The sequence below is a fragment of the Solea senegalensis genome, linkage group LG1, assembly GCF_019176455.1.
Source record: "Solea senegalensis isolate Sse05_10M linkage group LG1, IFAPA_SoseM_1, whole genome shotgun sequence".
NCBI classification, from domain to species: domain Eukaryota; kingdom Metazoa; phylum Chordata; class Actinopteri; order Pleuronectiformes; family Soleidae; genus Solea; species Solea senegalensis.
In genome coordinates, this window is record NC_058021.1 from 11960969 (window position 1) to 11980269 (window position 19301).

General features: G+C 39.3%; 4 protein-coding genes across 5 annotated transcripts; 1 reads left to right on the plus strand and 3 right to left on the minus strand.

Annotated features, from left to right (window-relative positions):
- Positions 1-1453: 1453 nt before the first annotated feature.
- Positions 1454-3447, minus strand: LOC122780219 (uncharacterized oxidoreductase ZK1290.5-like). Its single transcript, XM_044043083.1, has 7 exons — positions 3022-3447; positions 2483-2731; positions 2299-2400; positions 2094-2185; positions 1843-2025; positions 1659-1718; positions 1454-1568 (listed from the first exon to the last, which is right to left on the minus strand). Exons 1-7 carry the CDS (start codon positions 3095-3097, stop codon positions 1473-1475), a joined length of 858 nt encoding a protein of 285 aa, XP_043899018.1. The 5' UTR covers positions 3098-3447; the 3' UTR covers positions 1454-1472.
- A 61-nt stretch (positions 3448-3508) lies between these two features.
- LOC122780211 (glyoxal reductase-like) lies at positions 3509-7631 on the minus strand. The gene is made up of 7 exons (XM_044043071.1): positions 7422-7631; positions 6417-6665; positions 6238-6339; positions 6035-6126; positions 5286-5468; positions 5103-5162; positions 3509-4535 (listed from the first exon to the last, which is right to left on the minus strand). The coding sequence occupies exons 1-7, from the start codon at positions 7495-7497 to the stop codon at positions 4440-4442; spliced, it is 858 nt and encodes a 285-aa protein (XP_043899006.1). The 5' UTR covers positions 7498-7631; the 3' UTR covers positions 3509-4439.
- Positions 7632-7914: 283 nt separating this feature from the next.
- On the plus strand, positions 7915-12480 carry extl2 (exostosin-like glycosyltransferase 2). Of its 2 annotated transcripts, none has more exons than XM_044043060.1 (5): positions 7915-7995; positions 9035-9480; positions 9604-9674; positions 9970-10085; positions 10428-12480. In XM_044043060.1, exons 1-5 carry the CDS (start codon positions 7991-7993, stop codon positions 10831-10833), a joined length of 1044 nt encoding a protein of 347 aa, XP_043898995.1. In that variant the 5' UTR covers positions 7915-7990; the 3' UTR covers positions 10834-12480. The 2 variants fall into 2 exon arrangements, with proteins under 2 accessions (XP_043898995.1, XP_043898987.1); XM_044043052.1 differs by lacking the exon at positions 7915-7995 and adding an exon at positions 8016-8350.
- parla (presenilin associated, rhomboid-like a) lies at positions 11593-15160 on the minus strand. The gene is made up of 10 exons (XM_044043032.1): positions 14927-15160; positions 14040-14223; positions 13851-13955; positions 13627-13759; positions 13129-13224; positions 12857-13006; positions 12709-12779; positions 12511-12612; positions 12227-12324; positions 11593-12036 (listed from the first exon to the last, which is right to left on the minus strand). Exons 1-10 carry the CDS (start codon positions 15007-15009, stop codon positions 11883-11885), a joined length of 1176 nt encoding a protein of 391 aa, XP_043898967.1. The 5' UTR covers positions 15010-15160; the 3' UTR covers positions 11593-11882.
- Between the last annotated feature and the right edge of the window lie 4141 nt (positions 15161-19301).

Here is a 19301-nt window from a genome sequence, read left to right on the forward strand (position 1 = left end):
AGAAAAGTGTTGGGGTTTTTTTTCCCCATCCCCAGCGATATTCAGGAAGTCTTTAATGAAAGGTTGGCCTTAAAATTCTCTTGTAATGCTCCTTTTATTTTGTTTGCATTAGGAGCATGAGATGACCTCCAAAATTGTACTAACACTGAATTGGCATGATTTACAGTCACACAGACGAACTAGCCACCACCCCCATCATCAGTTATACAACGCAGCAACAACGCAGGTTTGCAAATGTCAAGGTTTGTTTAAATTTTGTCAAAAGAGATGTTGTCGAACTAGGTGAGTTTATAGTTGTTTGGGGCTTTTTTTTCTTTCTGTAATAGGCAAGTGAATTTACTGACCTGAAAGTCTTGAATGCATCATCTGACATGGTGTGTAGTAGAGTAGTGAGTGTGATACGTGAGTGTCTGAGTGACACAATAGTTTTTTTTTTGACAACTTTTCATACAAAGTTTGCAAGCTTGTGATAAAAGAATCTCAGTATGTAATGACTTTTGCATTGAGGAAATGGGGTTCGCTATGAATTGGCTTTTATTGGCGTTAATTCAGTACGTCGTTTCTCATTCTCGTCGTCGTGCAGGTCAACAAAATCTGACTCAAATGACTTACGTTTACAAAAAAAAAAATTGTTAGCAAAAGCAACTCCCGTGTGACCTGCCCGCCTCTTCCTCTCATTTAAATGACCAGTTAATCCCTCCACTCCCACCCATGACCACTGAACTCTGTTACTGCTGTTTGAGACTCACATTTTATTCCCTGACTTTCTGGGGAAATTCGCAAATGGCTTTTTTATATAATTACTCCCTTGTAAAATATCTCTTAAATTAAGGTACAGGTTTGATTTCAGCAAGAAAAAAAAGTTTTTATATGTATATTATACTCCATTAAGGAATGTCTACAATTATCTTCCTCCAATGTGGATGTAGCCATTATTACGCCATTTTATGACTTTGTAAGAGAATTCACTGTGTGAAAATTGGTTTGCATTTTTGTATAATACAATCTGCTTTTTTGTTTGATACGAGAGGGAGGTCAAACTGGAAGTTTGAAGAGAAAAAAAAATTAACCTGTGAAATTGAGAAAACAAATGTAACTTATGTACAACAGTGATTCTAAGCTGAGGGGGAAAGATTAAATGATATTGCTAACTCTGAGTGTTTGTGTCATTGTTTTAATTTTTTTAAGGATGATGAAAAAACAGTCTTGTATAATTCCCGATCTCTACAGTTTACAAGTGATGCATTAACCACTAATCACATTAGAATATACACACTGCCTTTATCAGCAGACTCTACAATTGTATGTATATTTGTTTCATGTATTCAGTCACTGATGAAGCACTCAAAGGCATATTATGTAATATTTTCTTGTCATCCATTGATGGAGAATTTCACAGACGCAACTTCTGAATCTCCAACAGTAAACAAAAAGATAAAGAGATGCCGTGAATGTTGCAGCAAATACACCGGTTACTCCACATGAGTTGGATCCCAGGCAACGTGCCGTCCATCGTGCAGCTTATTTATGGCTTCCATGTCTTCCTCGTCCAGCTGGAAATCAAACACCTTAAAAGCATGGACGATACGATAATGACTTTAACAGTTATTGATTGTTCCAGTGTCTTAATGTTTTGTTTTTGTTGTGTTTTTCCTCACCTGACAGTTCTCAGCCACACGCTCCCTTTTGGTTGACTTTGGTATCGTAATGACTTCGTTCTAAGAGGGAAAAAAAAACGACATTCTCTGTACAAATTTGACTTAATCTAAATCTGGTTATAGATGGGTAAATCTGAATTGTGATTGTTTATAAATTTCCAATGGATGTTTCATTTTGTATCACCTGAATACTCCAGCGTATGCAGATCTGTGCAGGTGTATGTCCATACTTTTGTGCCACCTGGATAATTGTGGGGTTGTTCAGGGCTTGACCTTTGGCCAGAGGACAGTAACCCTGAAATGTGATGCCCTCATGACGGCAGTACTCGATCAGCTCATTAGGCTGCTGGAACGGATGATACTCCACCTGACAATGGACGTTATTAGTTTGTGTAAAACGTGTATGGAAGCATCAGGCATGTTCCCACTGCCTACCTGGTTAACATGTGGCACGACCGTGCAGTCTTGCTTTAACTGTTCCAGGTGGTGAACCATGAAGTTGCTGACCCCGATAGAACGACACAACCCTGTGGGAACACGGAGAAACCACGGTGTCTGTGAAGTCTTCTCAGTACCTGAGTGTGAATTCAGGTGAGTGGACTTGATTTGGTTGGTACTGAGTTCAAAGAGTATATTTTACCCTCTTCATACAGGTCCTCTAAAGCTCTCCATGCTTCAGCTCTCAGTTGCCTGTTGGAGTGACCCGGTTGCATTGAATCTGGCCAGTGCAACATGTAGAGGTCTAAAAGTTGTGAGACAGACAAGTGAGAAGGTGCGCAGGAAAACAGACTGCAAACATGTGGTAACAAATCGAGCTAAAGTACCAAGATACTTCACTCCCATGTGAGAGCAAGACTTGTGAAAGGCTGACAGGGCAGTTTCATATCCATAGTCCTCTGGCCAGAGTTTGTTGGTGAGCCACAGGTGACCTCGTGCTATCCCACAATCTCTGATCGCTTCAGCCAGCTGTGCCTCAAAGCCATTGTACTTTGATGTGTCAGTGAGGCGTATGCCGCAGTCGCGCAGTGCATGCAGAACAGCGTCCTGAGAGAAGCCCCCTATCTGTGATGTGCCTTAGTGAGAGAAAATGTTTGGCTTTTTATGCAAAAACTGAAAGAAAACACACTAAATACTTATGAATGATTGCTTGAAAACTGCAAAGATCTTTATGTGTGATTACTTATTTCTGTTCATGAAAAATCTTTTAGGTCCCTTTGTACTACTTGTTAAAGTAATATCAATAAGATGAAACAAATCATTAAAGAGACAGAGGATTCTGCAGCATGATCTCTTTTCAAATCCAAAAATCAGATCTAAGATCTGTACAGAGTCCATGGAAGGAGCTTTGACTGTATACACTTACCTATTCCTAGTATTGGCATTTGCATCCCATTTGAAAGTGTTACTGTGGGAGAAGTCCAACCTTGTGCAGAAGACATGATTTCTTACTATCCAGATCCCTCTGCCTGTGAGGTTTTTCTGTCAGAAACTCCAAATCATGGACCTGGTTAGCCCCGCCCAGCTCGCCCAGCTCACACAGCGGACAACCAGAATGAGCTGCTGTCATTCCACTGAACACAAGCTTGACCTCCTCTTGCAAAGTTCTATGAGCCACTTTCTTAAAAACTGTCAGTGAGTATTTACTTTCAATGAACTTCATTAATGTTTTCTTCCATGAATAGTGTCACCCCATTTCCATGTACACCTATATTTTGCATAAACTGGATTGGTAGCAATAGATGACTTGTGATCCAACTGGTTAAACCAGCTTTGTACTCAATTCCTCAAGTCTCTTCTTCTCCTCTCGTGATGCTCTGTTACTTTAATGATCCACATGGTATTAATGTTACTACATGGTGATTAGAAAACATGGTTTAATTATACAATCACACAACACAACACAGAGGCCTCAAACATGCCACATGTGCCCCCCCATCAATTTAATGCAGCCCGCCACTTTATATTATGTTGAAATGGAAACTGGCCCATGACCTCCTCTACCTGTAGCTAGATTATAACTAGAATATAATACTAAATATGATATGTAATATGACCTATTGTCAAACAATGAGCAACATTTCATGAATTATAATAATACATTAGGTTATACATATTACACTTTTAAATGCATTACATTTAACGTAATATATATATGAGCTTGTTTAGTGGTTTTATTACAGTTGTCCATATGTTATTTAGTTGAAATTCTGTGAAATATCATGAATGTCATTGATTTTAAAATAATTTCCCACTTTTTTTCCCCCCCACATGACCAGACTGGATGCTCATTGGCCCCCCGAGTTCATTTGGAGTTTGAGACCCCTGCCTAATGCACATTTTAACAGTACAGTTCAATTTTTCATCTTCATTTGTATATTTCGATTATATTTTTAATATCCAATGCCTTGTCTATGATGCTGTAACACTGCAATTAATTAATATTAATAATAAATAATAATACATCGTATTTTTATAGCGCTTTTCTTAACACTCAAAGACGCTTGACAAAACAAAAACAAAAACAAAAGAATTAACCTCTCTTTATCTTTTAGGAAACACACTGGGGAAAAGAATCTAGCTCTGCCTTGAACAGCGTCCCCGATCGTGTGGCTGTCAAACCAGTGGAGTGGAGCTCTCGGTCTTGACTTGACGACCAGTCCTAAATTCTCCTCCAAGCCACGTGTGGCAACTATCAAGCATTAACTTTTCCTGTAATCTCATCATCAGCTGCTGACAAAACCCAATTCAGGAGAAACACACGGTGTACTGTCCAACACGTCATTACTCCACATTTGTTGGGTCCCAAGTGACATGTCTCCCGTCATGTAATCCTCGCAGCATGGCCATGTCCTCGTCCTCCAGCTGGAAATCAAACACCTGTGTGTACAGAGGCAGAGAAGGAGAAAGAGGTAATGATGATAAACCTAATTTTCACACCCAAAAAAACCTAAACAATGACACTTTCACATTTTCTTGTCTTTACATGTCAAGATACTCTACTTTTTTTTTTTTTTTGAAAGAAATAGGTGTATAGAACTCAGAAAACTCAATAGAACCTGGTTACAGTGACCTCCAGTGGCATGAGCTCACATATGCAGAAAATCTTGCCAAAATATGTTCTTTCAGACAAATGTTGGGGAAATTATAACTTCCGTGGCAGAAGAAGTAAAAAAAAAAGGAAAATAATAAATTTTAAAAATCCAGTCTACTGTATTAAGAGCGTTTTGCTTATTTTTTAAGTAAGCAGGAAATTGGGTTAACATTTAAATGTACAGTATATTGTGAACTAGTGCCTGCAAAAAAAAAAGACCAGTTAAATAAACTTCTTAATAGACAGGAAACATTATTTGAATGAATAATTCCCAGCATTAGTGCCTACAACATACTATAATTAATTTAATATTTCGTTTTTAAAGACTGCACAAAAGAAAGTGACAAACTCACGTTGAAGTTTTCTTGGATCCTCTCCTTTTTGGTGGACTTTGGTATTGTGACAACTCCATTCTGAGAAAAACGAGCAATGACATTACAGCTGAAAGGCGTTCGCTCAAAGAAGCAGAGTGTTCTGTGTCAGGCCAACTCAGCTTAAGACAAAGACAGAGACAACATTCAAAATAGTGTGACAACCTGAATACTCCAGCGAATGCAGATCTGAGCAGGCGTACGTCGGTGCTTTGCTGCGATGTGGAGGACAGTGGGATTGTTCAGGACTTGACCCTTGGCCAAAGGACTGTATCCTTCAAACACGATCCCTTCCTGTTGACAGTACTCCATCAGGTGACTGTGCTGCTGGAAAGGATGGTACTCCACCTAATAAAGTCATGTCAAGGTAGACTTTAATATAGTCATGTACAGAGTACTTACTTTTTTACTTTTTGATTATTATTTAATCTGGAAATAAATACTTATTTAAGTTTTCAGAAATTGAAAGACTAAGATTAGCTTATTATTTACCTTTTTGCATGTATTCAATATTCAGTTTATACCTTATTTTTAGTCAAAATGTGCACTGCAATGCAGATTGTAGAGACATCATGTATAATGTTAAATAAATGTTTATTTAAGTCAAGAGGGAAAAAGAAAATTGACTGAAAGAAGTGGCATCATATATATGTTCATAGAGCAGTGAAGAAAAAAGAAAAACATAATGTTAACAAGCACATACTGGAAATGTGTGTAAACTTGCAAGAGGTATGAATGTACTGTGTATATATAAGCAAACATGATTTCTAAAGAATGGGATCAGCATCTGCTGAAGAAAAACTCATATGGGTCGACTTCTCAAAGGAAAGTTAATGCATCATATCATAACCCTCTTCCTTTTCGGTTAAAAAATACAAATTCAATCTATTTATCTAAGTGAAGAAAACCCCCACCTGGTTAACGTGTGGAATCACACTGCAGTCTTCCTTTAGCTGCTCCAAGTGGTGCACCATAAAGTTGCTCACTCCAATGGCTCGGCACACTCCTATAGAAACAGAGAATCCCCACACTTTGACTTCTACTGTGTATGGCAATAAGGCTGCGGTCAATTTTTGAATATTTTTTCCCTGTTGTCATGTTTATCCATGTTCAGTACCTTCTTCATGAAGTTCTTCCAAAGCTCTCCATGTCTCTGCTCTCATTTCTCTGTTAGAGCAACCAGGTTTCTGTGACCCAGGCCAGTGCATCAGGTACAGATCTAGAAACAGATCATTTTGAGGCAAGGACGTGCAAATGAAGAACTTTTAACAACAACAACAACACAGCAGCCCATACCAAAATATTTCACCCCCATCTTTGAGCAGGAATCAAGGCAGGCCTTCTTTGCTGCTTTGTATCCATGGTCTTCTAGCCACAGCTTGTCGGTGAGCCACAGGTCACTTCGTGCTAGCCCACTTTCTTCAATGGCTTTGCCCAGTTCCTCCTCACAACCATAGCGTTTGGCTGTGTCAAGGTGGCGCACACCACACTCAGTGAGTGCATACACAATGGCATCATAGGAGAATCCACCATCATGTGATGTACCTGGTATAGAGAGAGAGAGATTATCAGGTTATAAGGAAGTGACTGTTTTGAGTGACAAGTGGTGACAAGTGGACATTTACTCACAGGCCACTTTATTAGGTAAACCTGCTTAACTTCTGTAAATATCTAATCACATGGCATCAATGCAATAAATGTAGGCATGTGAAGTTTAAACAGAGCGTGAGAATGAGGGAAAAATGGTGATTTAAGGCTGAGTTTCTTAATCCTGGTCCTGGGGACCAGGTGTGTTGGAATAGGGAAACATCTAAAACTTGCAGGGCACTGGGCGTGGTTGTTAGTGCCAGACAAACTGGTTTGAATTTTTCAAATACTGCAATGTTCACTTACAACCATCTCAAAGGTTTGCAGAGATTCGTCTGAAAAAGGGAAAATAGCCAGTGAGCAACAGGGTAAACAAAATGCCTTGTTGAGGTCAGGGGAGAATGGTCGCATTTACAATACAGTAACTCAAATGACCACTCTTACCACCAAGGTACACAGACGATCACTGTTTATCTTATCGTCTGAATGCACAATTAGTCATTTTCCAGGATGTATTGAATGCTGAGTTAAAGGGGAAAAAATTTATAAATACACATATAATACTTATCAAGTTACATGTTAAAGTGAAACAAACACAAAGTAAAAACTGTAAACTTCTAATTAGAGTTCCACTAGATAATGCATTTAGACTGCATTTGAGAACTTTCACTTTTACAGCACGTCACATCGGATAAATAAAAAAATAAAACGTACCTAGTCCACAAATGGGGATCTGCAGACCACAGGACAGTGGGACAGTAGAACTGGTGCTCAGTGGTGATAGTGCCATCCTCTCGCTACGCAGTAATGATCAAAATGACTTAATTTCTTTAAAATCTCGACGAGATTGTTACGACACTGCTGTGATTTGCAGCTTGCTTACAACTTCTAACTGCACATACACAGTGTTAAACAAGTTTGACTTCGCCTCTGACGACAGATGTTAGCATCTCTGGAGACAGAGAAGATTTGCCACCAGCGGAAAGTTAGTTTAAGGTTGGACATTTAAGACGGCACTATTTTTAAAATTCCGAACTATAACTCACTTTACCATTGTAGTTGGACTACAAAGTGAAATGAATTGTTAATAAAAACTATCAAACTACACAAACTAACTGAGGTTTTGGTCAAAATAAACACATGGGGGTTAGTTTTATAGCATGTGCCTGTATTTTTATTCGGTTGTGGCTAACGCTAGTTTGCGACAGGTCTCATTCATTTCAGGCTCTTTGGTTTGAGCCAACATGGCGACCATGTAAAGTCAGCGAGTTGTTTACGACAAAATGAGGTCAGTTCTGTCAAGACTTGCAATGAAAACGAATGTAGCAAATCGTATAATGTGTAGCATTATGTATAGAATAACTCTATCGCGAATAAGCATGGCGGTTTTAGGGTATTAGGTAATATAGACGGGAGACAATACTGAGTCCCAGTATTGTGTGTGTGTTAAACGGAACATACTGGTTTTATTAAACAATGCAGGCGTTCTTTTTCTCTGAACGAAGTTTTAATAAATGGATTTTATTTGAGAATAATTGCAGTGCGTAGGGGGATGCAGCGAAGGTGCAGCTGTAGCATCATGGCTGCATTGATTTCACACCCGTGAAGTGTGGGCCCCCTAGTGTTCAGTGAATGTACTGCAGGTGAGCAGTGAGCAGTAATTTGAAATTATACAAATAGTAGAACTGTTTCTATGTTGTTTTTTTGTTTTAAATTAGCGTAACATTTCTTGACTTTTGACAAAGGTTGCGTTACAAATGTTTGTTTATGTGGATTCATTAATTTAAAGATTGCTTTTTTATTGACTGGAGTGTGCAATGGCTAGTACTTTCACACATTTTTAATTAACTGGAGTACTTCAGGTACCCTTTAAATGTGTGCAAAACAATAGTTGTATAAATGTAGCTTTACTTGTAAACTGGCTTGTTGGATAGTGCCTCTACACTGGCACCTCTATCAAGGTATGAGCATCATAGAAGAATTTATTTCATTTACAAACATCCAAAGTTTACCACTTGGCATTTGAATCTAAGACAATTTTGTAGCTTGGAAATGAATGAAAGGTATATAAGTGAAAAGCAATACATTCTATAAACTAACTATAAATAATTTTTGTTAACCCCGTACAATCCATGATTATGTAGTAATTTTCCATTAGACCTAGTTTGTACAAAAAAACTTACTTGGACGCGCAGTCATTAGTTGAATCTAGTAAACTGTTCTAGTTGCAGGTCTAACACAAATTAAGTGCAAAACATACTTTGCCAGGTGTTTACTAGTTTAAAAAAAAGGACGTCCTTTGTATCTTTGTTTCTCATTTGTTGCAGGGTCCTGCGTTGCTGCGTTGGGCTCCGGCGAACCTATTTGGTTTGGCCAATCATATTGATCCTCATAGTTGGCGCAGCCTTGACAGCTCTGCTGCCTCCTGCAGAGGAACAAGGGGCCCTTGATGTCCTGGGAGTACTACGCCGGGCAACATCTAAGGAGAATCCTCCACAGGATCACCATGGTGACAGCACCGACAGGGAGAACAAGTTTACCCTCATCATTCAAACATACAATCGCACAGACATTCTTCTCAAACTGCTCAACCATTACCAGGCTGTTCCTCATCTTCAGCGGATTATCATAGTCTGGAACAATGTACAGGAGGAGACGCCACGTAAATTATGGAACTCCTTGGGTCCTCATCCCGTTCCTGTCGTCTTCAAAGAGCAGGCAAGCAATCGAATGCGGAACAGACTACAACCGTTTGCTGAGATTGACACTGATGGTCAGTATGTTTTTCATGCATAATGCACATGATTTCTGACATTTAAAGATAATAATGTAGACCTATTTTTTGTGTTTAAAATGTTTAATTTTAATGCAGTCTGTTTCTTTTTCTAATCTTTAGCTGTGCTGCTGCTGGACGATGACACGCTGGTCAGTGTTCCTGATACCAGTTTTGCATTCTCAGTCTGGAAGGTAAATATACTTGAGAAACAAAGTGAATGAGACTGATTCGGAATCTGTGCTGAATTGTCTGTGAACGTCTGAGAACTAATACTGATTCAGGTTGCATTTTTTTATAGTGGTTGAGTTATGTTTATACTGTGCGTTATACAAAATGACATTAGTAGATCACTGTCAGTTGTGTAGCACACCTCTCCCCCTCCAAAATATGACAACTGCGGTCCGATCCCAGAAGTCAAAAAGGTTGGAAACCCCTGCATTAAACTTGTAATTGCACCATGCACATATTTTATGCTTGGCTCCACAGCAATTTCCAGACCAGATTGTTGGTTTTGTGCCACGGAAACATGTCTCAACACCAAGTGGAGTGTACAGCTATGGCAGCTTTGAACTGCAGGATCCAGAAACAGCTGGAGGTGACAAGTAAGTTATGCTTTTTATTCAAACTCAATATATCACGTCTCATATTCATGTATCACGTTTTGTGTCAGCCACACCCCATGTCTTGTTTGGTGTTCATTTACAGTATATTCCACATATACCTCAATTTGCAACGCATGTAAATACCAGCACAGTTCTTTTTCTATTTCGGAGTGATTGCACTGACCATGCTGCCGTCCTGATATAAGATCAACTGTATCCCTTAAATCATTTGCATCGTATGTAAATACTCTCTGTGTGATTTATGTTTAACTCATTTACAACTTCTGCTCTCTGTACCTCCAAAAAATTGAAATTTCATTGATCTCTATCCACTCACTGCAGATACTCCATGGTATTAATTGGCGCTGCTTTTTTCCACCACCGCTACCTGCAGCTCTTCCAGGAACAACCTGTAGCAGTACATGCACTGGTGGATGAAACACAGAATTGTGATGACATTGCAATGAACTTTGTTGTCTCTCTGTATTTGAGGAAACACTTGAAGTCCATAGGCAGAATCAACAGACCCTCTGGGGTCTTTGTAAAACCCGTGGACCTTCGCAACCTGGAAAAGGAGGCCAGCAGCGGGTACCAGGGCATGTGGCATCGTCCTGAGCACCTTCTTCAGAGGTCCTACTGTCTGAACAGGCTTACACAGATTTATGGCTTCATGCCTCTGTGCTTCTCCAACCTGATGGTCTCACAGTTTGGCTTCCCCAGTTATGCTAACCATAAGAGTAGAGGCTGAGGATGTGCAGCATCGCTGACGGACTTCGAATGAAAGAAAACAAAACTCAAGTTGCCATCTGCTGATTCGTCTGAGCTGAGGATTTGGTTAGTTACCCACAGTCCTCATATGTCCATGTATGTGTGATCTGTCTTGTTATGTGTCCACATTTGAAAAAGGTAAACTGCATTGTTGCCAAAGCTGCCTCTTCCCTCATTAATGACACCTCTCTCAATAGATTGTCCTGAAATTAGACACAGCAGTTGGTGATCTTAGATTTGCATTTCCCGTTTTTTCTTTTTCTTTTACATTAAGTAGAGATTATGTGCAGTTTGAAACCCGATAGACTGAATCATGTTGTGTTAATTAAAGTCAACACTGTTTGTAAAGATCGCATCTGTGGAAGAACTCATAATAACTATGTCTAGAATCAAGTGAATATAGATCCTAAGTGTCAAAAGTGTGGGGGTACAGTAAGTGTCCTTACTCTCAGTTTTTCTGTACAAGTCTGTCATAGATTCAGAGCTTCTAGGCAAAATGACTGATCTTAACAGAATTGCAACTTTTACTTAAAGCAAACTGTATTTTCCCTAAGGCAGAAGTTAACCTGCACAGATGTGCATGTATTTTCAACCAAAGCAAATGATTGACAACATAACCTTATTGTTTAAAACCATAGGATTGATGTCTGAGGAACATTTATGGTTTATTGTCAAACCATTAGTTTTTTTAGGAGCAGTAGTTAAATAACAATGATTTTTTTTCACAAAATAAAAATAATAAATAGCAACATAAGCAGATTTAATTAAATGACCAGTAGAAAGCTAACACAAAGGATGAAGGTTAAAGAGCTTTACATTATGAAGAGGTAGGACAGTCATACTGTTAGTTTGAAGGGGTGACTTGTCACCGTCACTAAACATCGGGAAAGTGAAACGAGAGGTATGAAGACCTGTTTTCCAAAACTATATTTACTGATAAACGATAAACCTCCTCCATCCCAACGGTTAAAATGTCTTTGCATATACTGAGGTAACTGTAGACTTTTACACGGGGGACCATGTCAAGAATTATTGTGGTCTTGGTCCTCCACCATCACCACCGGCTCCAGATCCGCCTCCAGGCCTGGATCCCCCGCCTCCAGGTGAACGTATGTCATGCCATAACTTTACAAACAGCTCCCTCTTTCGCCAGATGAGTTTGTGACCATATGCCACATACCACCTGTAGGACAGATATACAAAGACAGATTCAAAAAAACAAGACCCAACAGCATCCACGTGTTAAAGGATTTAGGATTTAGTTATAAGTAATTCATTTCTTGCAGAAAAAGGGTTTTGTCATGACCCACCATTTTGAAGGAATTTGTTACTTGTTGCTGCTAGAGGAAATGATTTAACAGCACGATACTCACACTCCAAAGAGGGCTCCGCCGAGGTGAGCTGCGTGGTCAAAGAGCCGCCATCCCAGTAAAAGCCCTGCTGCATCTACGGCAACAAGTGCTTTCAGAGCCTGCAATACAATTAACAGGAATGTGGTTACAAACAATGCAGTGAAATCTAGACATGCACACACACACAATCTTGTAAATACTGTATATTCATTACCAAAAAGAGGTGTAGTGTGTATTTACAGGACCATGAGTGCAAATTAAAACCCGTAAATGGACTTGCATGTACTATCAAGTGTCTTTCTTACACTTCCTGCTGTTAAAGTCACCATGGGGAGGAAGATAATGCCAAGTTTAGCCTCTGGCACTTTTGTACAGACTGCGGCCAGCACTGCCATCACAGCACCAGACTACAGAACAAAACACACAGACAGATCAAAATGCTTGAATTACTGTATTTCATCTGTGTGTTTCAGGCTTTGTGACAGTTTTATCGAATATCTTACAGCTCCTAATGATGGATAGAGACGTCCAGAGGCTGCTTTACACACGTAACTAACCATGGTGGAAATCACACCTGAAAAAAAGACAGAATGAGATATTACATAACATTCTCTTTGATTACATTCCCATTCAGGTGACCAGTTAACTCACCGGCAGACAGGTAGACAGCGAGAAACTGCTCCTTCCCCAAGAGTGAGACAATTCCAGAGGAGAATGTCCACAGGACATACATGTTAGCCACCATGTGGATGATGGAGTAATGGCTGAAGGAGGACAGTACCATGGGAAGGCAGCGTGTTTCTGGCGGAGACAGAAGTGGACAGACACATTGAATGTGTGCTTGCTAACATGCCAGGTACCCCAGTTCCAAATATTACAAGAACATGAATGGCACTATTGTCCCTTTGAACAGGCATACTCACTGGAGGCTGGGTTGGAAGTGAAATACTTAATCATGCTTCTCTGCATTGACGGGATTCGCCACAAACACAGGACCACAGCATTCACTGCAATGATGCCTAGAAAACATTAATAGAGAAAGATCCTATGAAGAAATGTGAGGTGACAAAAACATTACAATGCTAGTCTTGTTCTCCCTGTGTGTGCGTGGGTTTTCTCCAGGTTCTATGGTTTCCTCCCACAGTCCAAAAACATTCAAATTTGGGGATTAGGCGAATTGGACACTTTAAATTGACCTAAGGTGTGAATGTGAGAGTGGATGGTCATTTGTCTCTCTGTGGCCCTGTGATGGACTTGCGACCTGTCCAGGGTGTACCCCGCATTTCGCTCCATGTCATCTGGGATTGTCACCAGTGCCCGCTGCGACCCTCACATGGAGGATAAATCGGTAGAAGATGAATGGATGGAATGCTAGTCATCGCCATCTTTCAACATGAGTCTGTGTTTGCTAAATAAACTACCTGTGACAGTCTTCTGTCCCTCTGTGAGGCTGCTCCAGAAGTCATCCATCATGGACACGAGGAGGATGAGCTGCCGCTGCATGCCTGACAACTGGTTCCACCAGTCATGCCAGTATGCCATGTCCTGGGAACCCTAATAATATAAGAAAGGAAAAGCTTAAGCACGGCAAGCAGCCAATTTATTACAGTGGTGAGACAACAGCTTTTTACCAATAAAACCTCACTTGTAAGAGTTGTTCTGTCTCCTCTTTATCTTTTGCAGTCTGAATCCTTGACCTCAGGTTCTCGTACTGCAGAATGGCAGCAGCACCAAAGGAGCAACCTGTAAACTGACATGGAGTCAGACATCCAGCACACTCACGCTGTCCAATTGAATAAGGTAAATCATTCAAGTATCAAAGGAGCGGACCTACCCCTATGGTGAACATTAGCGGTTTGAAGAGGGTAATCCTGGGGGTCACGGGACGAGGTGGTGGACCTGGTGTGCTAGCTTCATGCGGTGAAGGGTTTGTTTCCTTACTGACATTGTCCTTCTTTGTCTCCGGCCTTTTGGCCTCGCGACGAAAACCACATCTCTGTTGGTTGCAGAGATTGAGTCTGCAGACACATTAAAATGGATTTAATCCTAATGCACAACTTGCAACAATGAACCTTTCTTAGTGTTAAAGTTCATTTCAAATGATTAAGGGATGAGGCAATCCAATACAGAGTAAGACTGATACTGGTCAAAATCTAGGTAGACATCAGCTGTGTGTGTCTATTTAAGTGTATTTTTTTTAAGCAACTTGTGTCATCTTGTGGCAATTTGATGTCCTGGTAAAGTACTTTTTTTTCCCCATTCTCTGTAAACCCTAGAAACACAGAATGTGTCACAAATATGCCACATTCAAAGCCACTTAAATCTCCTTTCTTCACCATTCTGATGCTCAATTTCAACTTCAGTGACAACTTCTTTGTCACTGAATCTGTGTGTTGTCAGTTTTCCTAGTGAGATGCGCTCATTTTCCTATACTTTACAGAACTACTACAAGCAAAAGTATATAGTTCAGTAAGTACAGTAGGCATTACATTACAGTAAAATATACTGAAGTGTTGCTATTACTTAAAAGTTCGGTTCCTAATACTTTGACCAGGAACTAAAGTTATTTCATATTTAACAGGGTTGTAGCAGGAAAATAACGCCACAGATGAACAACTGTCCTCAGAGCCGTGACAACAATGACAGTTGGGTAATAACATATGTCCGTCAGTGTAATTTGTTTGTTTTAACGTTTGTTTGGGGGAAAACGTCTCAGCTCACCTGCAGCTTTGTGACGCAGTGTTTCTGGTTCTGACCAAGTCTGTTCTGGTCCAGTTCATCATCACACAAGCTCTCCACGCCATTTTTGTGATGTTTATGAAACAAACTTCCGGTCTAAGTCCCTCCCACTGCCTTACTGGTGAGTTTGATGACTCGTTCAAAAGGTCGGACTTTTGAGTTTCACCCGTGAGGTGGAGGATGACAAACCGGCAGTGTTTATCTCATTTATATAAACTATATGAACTACATCAGAATACAAAATGAAAACTCAGTGACCATTCTTTTCAATATGAAACTTTTAATCAAAAATAAAAAAAAACTATATAGGCCTATTTACACCATGATTTACAATATTTGGTGGACAAATCTGGACACTTTGAACCTTGCCAGTGTGCCATGGACCCCCATTTGAGAACCACATGTTCTTGTTTACATGCATGTAACAATGTAGAAATATGCAAAATAACACATGAGATTATCCATATAATATGGTTTGTTATGTCACTTTCTTTGAATTATAACACCACCTTGTACCATTTCTTGCCCTGTAGTGTGTCCACAGTTCACAGTGTTTATTTTTACCTTTTTTTCTTAATTTTTTCCAATAATGCAGTATTCCCCAAACTGCCAGCTAAATCCCTGATGTGGTTAAGGTTATTCCAAGTGTTCCAACCCTGAAACAGTTAGTTATTGTACTGGTAAGTGGGGGACATTCATAGGGTGTTCTTCACTCCCCTCTAGTGGTAGATTGAGGTAATTGTATGGTCACAGATGGCAATGGGGAGTAAAGTTTGAATGTATGTTTAATTGTATGTTCTATACTGTCAGTGCTAACTGAGACACATACACAGAGCAGACACACTTGTGTTTTCTACACTAAGCCAAAGATATGTGTGTAAAAAAAAAGATTATTGCTATAAATCACCCATAATTATAAAGCATTTAAATCATACATTAAAGTGTGGATATATATACTGTAGGTATGTACAATACATACTGTATGTATATATAAGTATATATTATGTACAATACACATTGTTCAATATTAGAATGTATGTTATTTTAGATTTGACACACAGTAATTTACTTCAATCCAAAATACCACCATGTCAGATCAATTTCCTGGACGACAGAGCAAATATTGAATAAATGAAATAAATGAAAAATAAAACTGTAAGTAAGTAAGTGGAAGCACTGTAATCCTGCATGCAATGATATACAAGGCTTACATTGTTAAGAATATCCAAATGATAAAAATACAAGTGATCATTCTAATTTTTATTCTCCCTCTTATTACTAAAACACTTATTAAGCACAAGTCTAAAAAACTCAGAAATCTGGTCAGAAAGTCGTGGAATCTGAGCAGTATTGATATCATTAGCTGTTGCTGTTGGCATCTGGACAAGTTCCACAAACTTCTCACAAGCTTGCCAGTGACTCCACAAATAAGCGAAGAAGGTAGAATTTACCATTAGAGGCTGCACTGCAGTGTCTGCAGAGGAACTAGGCCTCTCCTCCAGTGCATTTGACTCCATGCACTACTTTAGCTGTGGACAATTTCCCTCCATGAAATGCTGTAATATAGAGGTGGAGCAATTTTTTTTTTCCTGAAGAAGAAGTGCTGTTGCAGCTATATAGGTGATTAATAATGACTGAAGCGGACGGTGCATACCACAGGGACAATCGCGTCTCTGTGAGAAAATTTGTCATTATGCAGAAAAGAGGGGGTGTTGATTCAGGGCAAGAAACACAGTGGACAAAGAAGGGAGAGCAATATGCCTTTGTCACTGTAGGAACCCAAGGACACAATGCCAAGTTAGGTGATATCCTTTGGGTACAGGTCTGGGGCAGGTGAGGACAAAGTGATGAGGGAGAGCAGGAATACAAGGAGGAGTGAAGACAAGAGGAAAAGGAGGGATTACAGTTACAGGAACAAGCACAGGACAGATTGAGGTGGGGAGGCCAGTAAAAAAAAAAGGGGGAGAATCATTAATATTTATGTGGCAACCAGAGTTAACTAAGGTAAAAGCTGTTTGTGTTGTACATGCTGCAACCCTGCTGTGAAACAGCACAACCTTGTCACACACACTCATGCACACACAATATTCTCTCTGAATCTATAGATGACTTTAGGTATCTTTCTGATCAATGCAGTGCATTTTTTCCCAGCAGAGGTGTCCTCTTTCAGGTCCTCTCATCGATCTGCTGTGAACCGACGCCAACCAAATTCCGCCTGTGTCGGCAAAAGGGCCCGCGGGGTCTGTGTCACACGGAAGGAAGTGCAATATGTGAAATTTAGAACAACTGTCGTTAAATTGGTTCCATTAGTCATTCCACTGCAATGATAGCAACTCTGATGATGCATCTGTGCTGTGGTTTGGAGCTGATGCTGAACGTCATTTGGCCTTGAGGCTTCTGTTTCAACACAAAGGGTAGACACATCTTATACCAGCAGCACATTCTTTTTATACCATCAGAGGAAACTCTAGCTGTTACCATAGCGTCCCATCAGAGTGCTGACAAGGAGCTTTCTACGACACTGATCAATGGACCACTTCGATAATATCACACTGTCATTTGTTTGCCTGATGATTTTTAAGACTGTGGCGTTATCATACAGTGTAAAGTAGAGAGTGAGTGGGATTTCAGATATTTTGTGAGGTTTATTTACCCAGAATGACCACAGTGTAGTGCACAGCATAATAGCATAACTACAAAGACACTCTTAATTTAATAAAGAACATTTTACTTTTCAAAATGTTTTCGAGGAGTGACTTGAATCAATGAGGGAGCTCTGGGAGTTCGCGGCCATATGATTTGTTCACACAACACTTTAACAAGATACTCAAGAGCTTTTTGCACAAACCCATTACACTGGCGCAGCCGGCTTATCCTGAATGCACAGACTGATGTTTTTACACCTATCAGAATCAGAATTCTGCTGCAGGATAATCAAAGAACAGGCACAATATGGAATCAGATGCTCAGGACATGACTATTGATCTGTGATTCACTCATTAAATATTGATGCTTCTGGGCAAAATATCATCTGCCTGTGGGGAACCGTAGTTTAGAGGTGGAAATTATTATTAATTTAGCAGAAAATAGTTGAAATAATAATAATAATAATCAAAGTACCCTTGCACCCTTGGTGCATTTCAAAGATTTAGTTCCATTCAGAATCTTTAGGAGGACCACACTGCTCTGTTGTGTGAGTGGATCATGTTGCTCTTTTTATAGACACACAGACATAGAAGCTATTGATATTGATATATAATATCCATATAGTCAGTGGGAATGGAAGCCATTGAAAAAGTAATCATCTCTATATATTAATCTTCATATACTATATAATAAATGTTAAACATCTAATAAAAGCAAGTGTTTTTTTTATTCATCTGGGCTCTGTGATAAAAATGATTTTGAGCCAGCAGGTCACATGACATGGACGTTATTGAAATAAATGCAATGAGCTCTGGAGTGAATGTCTGTGGAATAGACAGATTAAATTCACAACATTTAAAAAAAATAATCCTTTAAAAATGTAGATTTATTTAAAAAAAATAGACATGTTAGTACACGATGAGATGATGGAATTTAAGGAGGAAGATGGAATAAAGAACCAGTAGAACCATAAGGGATGAAGTTAGATGATTATGGGAAACAGAGAATCCTCTGCTTATACTACAGTGAGAATGCTGATTGAACAACATGTGGTAAATAACTATATCTAGCATGTTTGTGTTGCAGTGTGTGTAATTGTTTGGTTTATCTGATTGGAAATTGGTTGGTATATCGAAATAACTGGAAGTCTATACTCGATGTATGATTTAGATGTGTTTTTAATGTAAGCATCACAGAAACACAATGGATTTATTTAGATTCTGGTTGACAAATCCTAAAGTCATCCCTTTAATATGAGCAGCCAAGTAAAGAGGAGCAGGATAAGGAGAAGTGTGACAGATGCATACAGATGATCAGATAGATATTTTTATGTCCTTTTTTAGTCATGTTTATGTCTCAAAGGTCTGAAAAGAAAGAAAAAAGATCAATTAGTTTAATGCAATTATCAAATGTCATTAAACATCAAACATTAATTGAATGTGAACACTGATGGTGGTCTTTAGGGATTGTCATTATCAAGCTATTACAGGGTTATTACACATATTACATATTTATTTATTATCTTATCTTGTTGTAAGCTGGAAATTGCAATCGAAATAAGATGGTAGTGAAATAATATTACAAATCATTATATGTCCTTTACTGTTATGTTATCAATTAAAATTTAGTTTGCTCTACAGTTTCAGCACCAGAGTGGAAGAACAGCTCCTGACAAAACTCGCTGTACTCCCGCATCAAGGATCAAGAGACA